Source organism: Diuraphis noxia, unplaced genomic scaffold (genome assembly GCF_037042655.1).
Source record: "Diuraphis noxia isolate RWA-SAM2 unplaced genomic scaffold, SU_Dnox_SAM2 contig0001, whole genome shotgun sequence".
Taxonomy (NCBI): Eukaryota; Metazoa; Arthropoda; class Insecta; order Hemiptera; family Aphididae; genus Diuraphis; species Diuraphis noxia.
Window position 1 is genome coordinate 59,354,383 of NW_028301711.1, and position 8,928 is coordinate 59,363,310.

Sequence of the window (8,928 nt, forward strand, 5' to 3'; positions counted from 1 at the left end):
ACATAACTGAATAGGTATAATTTCTTTCAATAAATTTGCTTAAATTTAAACATTTATATATTAAATGATAAGTGCAGTATGTGGTACCTATAAGTGATTTTAGTGCGTATAAATTATAAACTTTAAGTAAAACTATTAAACTATAAATAAATTTCAGTATGATTTTATTTATATAGTATCGCACTTTAAAAAAAAAGTTATTTAAGTAGTCTATCTATTTTCTAAACAAAAATGCATTGGATTTAAAAATATATGATGATATACTTAGAAAGGACTAAAGAAATAAATGTGATAAACCATAAACCTACTTAATATACACTTACAAAGGATTTAACTGCATGCATTTTTATAGTGTGCGTAAAACGTAATACAAATGTAAAAATGGTTTTAGAATAGTTTTATACCTACATAATATATATAATATAGTATAGACAACATCACATCCTATAGTTTGTGCCAACTATTATACATCTTCATATTTAATAATTATGGGCTCTATATCATGCAGAAGTATAAGTATCACAGATTCACAGCAGCCACCAAACGTTATGTTAAATAAATAAATAAAATATTTAAATATTCGACTAGTAATATGAACGGGTATATTATTCACTAAAATCATACCATATAACTATCGTATTCACACGTTCAGCATATTTCAGTCTTTAAACTTTACAACAGGTAACAGTTGTAAGAGGGATATTTTAATACTGCTGGGAGTCATACGTAATCTATATAGGCCTTGGGGGTGGTATACATAATAAAATCGCTGAGGTGGTAAAATTATTTTTCCGGACACGAATCGTATACGCGGGTGGTCCTTTTGATATACTCAACGGGCGTGCGCGAGAAAAGGCTCCGCCGATGGACGTCCCCTTTACCGATGCGGAGGGACCCCCCACCAGAGAAAATTCAAATAGCTACATTATAAACATTTTATCAAATTTTTATTGATATTTTCGCATCACAAAACTCGCGCTGATACGTTGAGTGATAAACAAATAATATATTATGATACATTTATTGGGTATATACACTGCATCACTAGCAAATATATAGTATAGGTACTATTAGGCTATTTAGTAGCTAGTAGCTACCTATATATACTATATTAATATAGGATTGATGGTATTTAATGCGTGTGTGTGGGTGTGTTGTGTATGTGAATGTGCGTTATGTGTATGTCATATTATATATAAATTGTACCGGGGAAATCGCAGCGACATTGTCGTCGTTTTCGAGGACCCCAAGAGGTTCTATTAATAATGTCTTGTCGGTGTACAATGATAATTGAATGCACGTATAAGTTATTATATAAACACACGCATACGTACGCACAGTATTATAATATAAAATATTATATAGTATGTATCTATATTTAAATTTAAATTTATTAATTATTAGAATAGTTTTGAATCTAAAACCTATCATAGGACTAAGTATATGTAATCAGACTTTTGTACAACGGTTTTGGTTTTGTAAAACGTTATACACAGTAATACAAATTTCTTATATTCCATAAAAAAATTTAACAATTTTACAATTAAAAAAGATTATATGTACTTATATTTGCTTTTCATCAACAATACTAATATAATTAAATTAATAACATTATAGGTAACATAACAAATAGAACAGCTGCAGTATATCCTCAAAACTGTTTTATCCACTTATTATTATGTGTAATATGTAGGCACTATATATTATAGGTACATAATCATAAGTTTCTGAAATGTTAAGATTGCTATCACTTAAGAAGCGATGTCACAAGATACAAGATTTGTTAATTCTGTCCCGAAAAACAGCAGTCACTACCAATAATACCATAAAGTGTTAAATTTATGAATTTATTAGTATTTATTAGTTTATTTGAAACTATAATTAATTACAATACAATTATTATATATACTCGTATTTTATAAAATGCATTTAATTTAATAAATATTATTGTTTTATTTAATGTACTATGTGTAGTAAGTATAAAATGTACAAAACTTAAGCTTTCTATATTTAAATCTCAATTGTTCGGTATCTAAAATATAATATAATTATATGTACTATACCTACATTGATATATTGAAAGTTCAATGTTTATCTACAATACAAAAGTGATAAGTAATAACCTATACGATATAGAGTTTCATAAACAAATTGAGATTGTAGGTATATAGTTTAAGTAAAAATGCAGAAATGTAAATGTTTTTGACAGTTATTTTAATCAATACCTACATGAAAATAACATAAATGTATATAGGTACCTTCTTATTAAAGCATATCTAAACAGTTAAACATATATTATCTATACGTAGGTATATAACATAATATAATATGGTCATGTGGGCAAACCGGCATAATAATATATGTTTCAAAATAGTATACTTTCTCTAACAAAATAAACAGTTTTATATGATTTTTTTTTTTATAATTATTACAATAGACGAATATACTAAAGTTCTAAACATTACCGTGAAATAAATGCTGGAGTGTTTGTAAAAGTTTTAAGTTTATCTATAACTGTATATAACAATGTACAAATAACTATACAGTATTATTTAACTGATAAATTACTAGCAAATATTGCTGGAAAGCTTCTAAATTACTCTCTAGTGAAAAAATAAAAAACAGCAATACAACAATTACCAGCATCAGCTATTATATAATTATTATTATTATAATTATTAAATTATATATTTAAATTCTGTACAGTTTGATGATCATATTATATAATAACTAGGGAAGTTATAGTGAATAGATTAGATACAGAATATACAAAAAATATTTAGCGTTAAATAAAAAAGTATATTAATTGTATCACAGCCTATGTATTTTACGATTCAGTGAAATACTTTTTATTTTTTTATTTCCTGTGGTATCAGTGTATCACTACTGTGGCGGTAACTATACGTAGGTAAGTATACCGATTACTTTCACCAAAAATGGCATAGGTCGTTATACGATATACTTTATGCCTGGTGTTATTCTAAAAGTGCCGAAAATCAGTTTTACCTCTTACAGCTTATGTTATTGTGTAAAAATAATTTTACATTTCAAAGATGTAGAAGTATAATATTATATGTATTTAAAAAAAGGTAAAAACCTTACTTCGAAATAAAATTGGAAATTAACGTTTAAAAGTGCTTACTCTTCTATCCGTTCGCCGGCAAGTATATATTTATACAAGAGACCAAGAGTTGTGTAGGAAGTAAAGGCAAAAACAAAAAGAAAATTTTTTATTGTAATAAATTGTAACTAGGTTTTATAAGGTTTTATAAGGTATTATACCTACTTATAATAGACCTACAGATTTTCATATTAATTATATTTGTTTGATATTAATATATTTAATTATAGACATATAATACAAAAATTATTGCTTAGTACCTTCATTTATTAAAAAAACCAACTATTTATTTTATGTGCATATGATATCATCATCTATATGTACCTACTTACAAGGTTTATTTTTGTGTAAAATGTGAATACAATTTGATCCCCCCCCCAACAAAAAAAAATAAAAATAAATAAAATAAATCCTGGCTACATCTATGATAGGTAGGTGAGTTTGGTTTAATAAGTACACTAATTTTTGGTAATTTTTATTTTGTTTTTGTAGTTATAGTTGTAGTTACGAGTATACCTACAAGAATATAACATAAACATGCCAAATATGCTACCTGCTTCAAAATTTGAATTTTTACCTTTTGGATTTCTATAATATCATAATGGTATAAGTATAGGTACTTTTTATATACTTTTATTAAGTATATGAATAATTACACTTATTATAATATATTATCTACAATATAATCTATATATCTAATATATATAGGTACTCTTAGTACTTATACATAAATGTATTGCTAATAGAACTGTGATTTTTTTATTATTTAAATAATTACAACGAAAAATATAGACATATATATATAATAAATATATAAACGAATTTAATGATATTTATTGCCATAAATATTATATAGGTATGTATATTAAGCAAACCGTGATTTTTATGCAGAAAAAAGTGACCACAGATGTTGAACTTACTAACTACTGTTGAATAGCTTACTGCCACTAAATGTTTATTATTTTTAATGACACATTTTTATTTCGGTGCGACCTATCAACAGCTGTCGTTTGATAAAATACCGATTTCGCTAACAGCCCGGGTAAGTTCAATCAGCGTATATATATATACTTATACAACAAAATGCGTACGGGACATCGGCCAAAAAGCACACCTGCGCCAATGTCAATACGCAATTGTTGTGCTATGCAGTTAAAAATATTATCTCGCCCTTTACATATATACAGTACGGTAGTTAAATTTCGACGAACAAATATTTAGGGCAACAAATTATGGGAATCTATACGAAAAACCGGAATATGGAAATTTGAGTGTTCCGGGTATCTTGTATATGAAGGTATTATATTAATACAATATTGAACAAGAACAATACATTTAGGTTATATTTAAATACTAATGTATGTATATATATACATTATACATGATATATTTAAGTTCGACCACATCAAACTTATTACATCGATGTCATGGGTATTCAGTATAGGTATACATTAAAAATGTTATAATAAATTCGTCTTAATAATATTTACACTTGTATAAAAGCATAATAATAAAAGGCAATACATATATAATATTAAATATTAAACACACACCTGACTAGACGAAGGTGCTTGCAGATAGTTGGAAACGTCCGGTTCTATCATATAGTTGCGCAACGAGTCCGGTATGAACATAATCACGTTGTGTTCAAAACGCGAAAACCGATTTAAATAAAAAAGTTTTTGTTTACGTTTTCTTAAAAACACGCGTAAATCTTTGTGCGTATTATGCAATACAACAACAAAATATTACACTATATACAATATGTATAGGAATAGGGCCGAAAGCATATAGCATATCTTCTTACATTGCATCAGGAGATTGTATTAAATACGTCGCTTCTCGGCAACATTTGATGTTGTTCGGACGAAATAAACAAACGGACATCGAGGAAAAATAACGAATCGGAATAATAAAATTCACGCGGCTCGGCGACGCGTATACCACACGGACGGCGACGAGAACGGCGACGGTATGTGTGCCGGCGGCGAACGACTCGCTGCGACGGTGGCACGGAGCAGAAGCGGTGTGTGATACTCAAAGCACCGCACGCGGCGGCCGAGCACCACGCGGACGGACCACCGATGGGCGGACGCCGTCATAGGGGAGGAGCGAGCGGCAGCGCGTGCGCCGGCCCCCATGCCCCCCTCCCCACGTCAACCACCCCTTAAGGAGTTTTCACTTTGGTTTTTCTTTGGTCGCGTCTTTTTACAACCGCAAACGGAGGTGCGTCGTGCGGTACATTACGTTAAATATAACAATAACGACATAGTACTTATAATACATTAATATAAATCATAGAAGTTCCCAAAGATGGTTAATAATAATAATACTATACCTGCTATACATATACAATTATTTGACCAGAAAATGAAAACTACACAAATTCAGTTAGTTGACAAAATATTGTGTCGTCGATCGTCGTCGAAAATACTTACCATGGTGTTTAGGCTTTCCGGGGTTTTAGCGGCTGTAATCGTGTGCCAAGTCACGTGGCGCTCATAACGACGACTACGAGTTGCAATGTGTAGGAATTCGTATGCACTTAACGACGACGAGGGAATTGCGCGTTTTTCGCAACGGCGAAACCGGTGCTAAAGTTCAGCGGAAAACGCGGAGAAAACCGACGCGCGCGCGCGCGCGCGTATAACGTGTAATACGGTGGAGGACGCGCGTGTGCGTCGTGCGGTTTGTGGTGCACGCGCGCTCGCTCGCGGATGTTTGCCGGCAGACTGCCGTCTCGTCGTTGCTGGTTTCTGATCCGCACGCGCTTGTGTATGTGTGTGCGTGCGTGTGTGTGACAGCATCCAGCGGTGGCCGTGTCCCGGGCCGGGGCCATCGACTGCTCAAGGCGGCTGGCGTGGCTGGGCCGGCCGGCTGGTTGGCTGGCTGGTTGCTACCGGACGCAAAAATAAACTCTCCTTCCAACAGTCGCCGCCGCGGCAGTCTCCGTCAACCGGACGGCCGCCGTTCTATTAATAAACCTGCTGGCTGCTGCTGTTGCTACGCTGGCGCGCGCGCGCGCGCACACACACACACGCACACGCACACACGTTTTACACACGGTTTTGCCGTCGCGTAAGTATGTGTACGCACCAAAGACCGAACGGCGGCGACTTAGCTCTGTGTGTGTTTGAGACCGCGGTGCAACGAACTCATTGGTCATAATATATATCGCGCGATGTGCAACGACGTTTTTAACTTCCCTAAAAACCGGCCTTCCTCAGAAGAAGATGTTCTTCTCTCAAAGGCACCGAATTCAGTATGGTTTCTTAGAGTTCACACGAACTGCAGCGTTGGCGGTAAAATGCCAATGTCTTCGCGGTGTCACCGCGGAAGCGGTAAATTGTATCCGGTTGCATTTTATCGCTATACCGCCACACACCGTGTGCGCTAGACTTTATGTTGTTGTTATGATCACTCGGCCTTGCACTATCACAGTATTATTTTAATCATAAGTAATACTACGGATTTCAGTGACGGATCTAGTGATGGATCTCCACTTTTTTTTATATTTAATATTATATTTATAAGATTTATAAGAATCCCTAAGAATTATGTACTCTGGCATTCGCTGTCTCCGTTTTACAAGCGTGTAACATAATAGGCCATACCAAATTTGAGCTCAGCAGTTCACGTGTATCTTCGTTAGCTTAAAGATTAAAGTGAATCGACTTATTGTGAAACTTAATGGTAACTAATTGGTAAGAACGTTTTGTGTGTTTGTATGTTGGTTTTTTACGATATTTAAATTTTTTTAAATGTGAATTATAAAGATTTTTAATTTACCCCATATATTTTATACGCATAACTCGCAAAAAAATTTAACTATCGTAAAAACCCAGCATGCAAACACAGATAATGTTCTTACTATCAAGTTTCATGATAGGTCGATTCACTCTAACTTTTAAACTAACGAACCTAAATGTGATCTGCTGAGCGTAAATTTATTATGTTTTGCACTTGTAAGACGGAGATAGCACTTGCCAGTGTTACGTCCTCTTAAAGCTGAGCTGTATGGCTTTACCTCCCTATTTATCTTGGTATACTTTTATGGGAACATGGTGCCTAATAATTGGTTTTAAAAGAAGGTTCTATAATTATCGGTATTGATATGTTACGTCAAAAACCAGAATAGTGATGAAGTTCTATAAATAACGTGCGAAACTTTATTCTAAACGTAAAATGTTTATAATATTTCGCGTATAGAAACTTCATGTAAGTATGAATATTTGTTTACATCCAGTAAAACATACTACGCTATTTGGGAGATGGGGGGGGTATCCTATTGCACTGCAGCCCGAGCCTAAACTTTTACAACGATATACCTATAAATTATAAATTATAATAATTCACTTTTGTGATAGTATGCTACATCGACTTGCATAAAAGTACATTTCATAAAACGTTTTTCTAGTACAACGTATTCTATTAAATGCGCACGAAATAATGTGCAAGTAAACTCCACGTGCAGCAGATGGGCGCGAAAAACTATGTCCCAATTTCCGGGACGGGCGGCAGTGACATCGCGTAGAGTACTTTATTTTTAGTGACTATACGGCGGCGGTGGCGGCGGCGGTCCTAGTAGGACGCACGTCTTCATCGCAGAGCACCCGCCGCTCTGCCGCCTCGCACAGGCCGATACGCTTTTTTAAACATATATTTTTTTTTTATCATTCCGTATTCTTACGACCGGAACGTTGCTATTTATTTTGGTTTTTTCCCAGCGTTATTGTAATGATTTACTTTTTTAGTGCGTTCGCTATGAAGTTTACGAGATTTTTTTCAATTAAACATGCGCAATGTCTTTTGACTGTTTCAAGTATATTATTATATATTTTATACTTTCATGTGGTTTTGCGTGGCAGAATAATATCCGTTTTCGAATCAGTAGCAATCTGTATTGACCGCTGAAATGTATTTATAAATTTATAATACCATAGTATATAATACATCATGTTTGTAATGTTCTATAATTTTATGAAGAGAGACGAGTGTTCACGACTTGCGTAAGCGTTGAATATCTTATTGTCCACTATATAATTTCATATTTATTGTCTTGTGTAAATAAGCTCTAATGAAAATCAACAGAGTAATTTATTATTCATTAAACAATTTTATAATTAAAATCGTATTATAGAATTATTTTATACTTTACTAATAATTTAATTTATAAATTCTCTTAATATTATAATATTATAAAAAACAACGTGTGAATTGAAAACAGAACAATTATAATAATATAGTATATAAGGCTATAAAAACTCTTTTAAAAGAGCCATTATTTTATTTTTAACGTTTAAAGATTGAATTAACGTTTTTATATTCTGTACACAGTGTCACAGAAAATTTTCAAGTGGTTCAAGTTTTCAAAAAGGGTTAATTTAAAACTCTTATTTAGATTATATATGCATGTGACATTTTAAATTAATATTTATGTTTGTAATAGGAGCATTTTTTTTTTCATTTTGTACTTAAAGTCATAAATATTCTTGGATCTTTTTAATAAAACTAAATAGTTCCTATAGATACTGTTTTTTGATTCTTATCAGACTAAATCGCTTATACTGAATTATTTCTCATAATATATTATACAAACATAAGTTATTGCTTTGTTAGTATAAAAAATAATTCCAAATAAAGCCAACAGCTTAATGAAAATATAGAAGTTATACACGAACGTTAATCCAAGCATTTCCCTGTTTTCCCCCCTTCCAATACAATTCGCAAACATTTTTTTTGCGAATATTTAGTACTCAATAAGTATAAACTTTCATGACCATATTTTAAATTTATTCGCTCCATAA

At 32.5% G+C, this 8,928-nt stretch overlaps 1 protein-coding gene across 3 annotated transcripts in view; it reads right to left on the reverse strand.

Moving 5' to 3' along the window:
- The window catches only part of NfI (Nuclear factor I), a 165,867-nt gene extending 159,906 nt beyond the window's left edge, over positions 1-5,961 (reverse strand). Inside the window, exon 1 of one of the 3 annotated variants that reach the window (XM_089217837.1) lies at positions 5,560-5,961. In XM_089217837.1, the coding sequence (XP_089073963.1) occupies positions 5,560-5,562 (3 nt within the window). In that variant the 5' untranslated portion in view covers positions 5,563-5,961. Of the gene's footprint in view, positions 1-4,674; positions 5,131-5,559 lie in introns of those variants that run through there. The other 2 variants (XM_089217813.1, XM_089217825.1) reach the window with 2 other exon arrangements.
- Between the last annotated feature and the right edge of the window lie 2,967 nt (positions 5,962-8,928).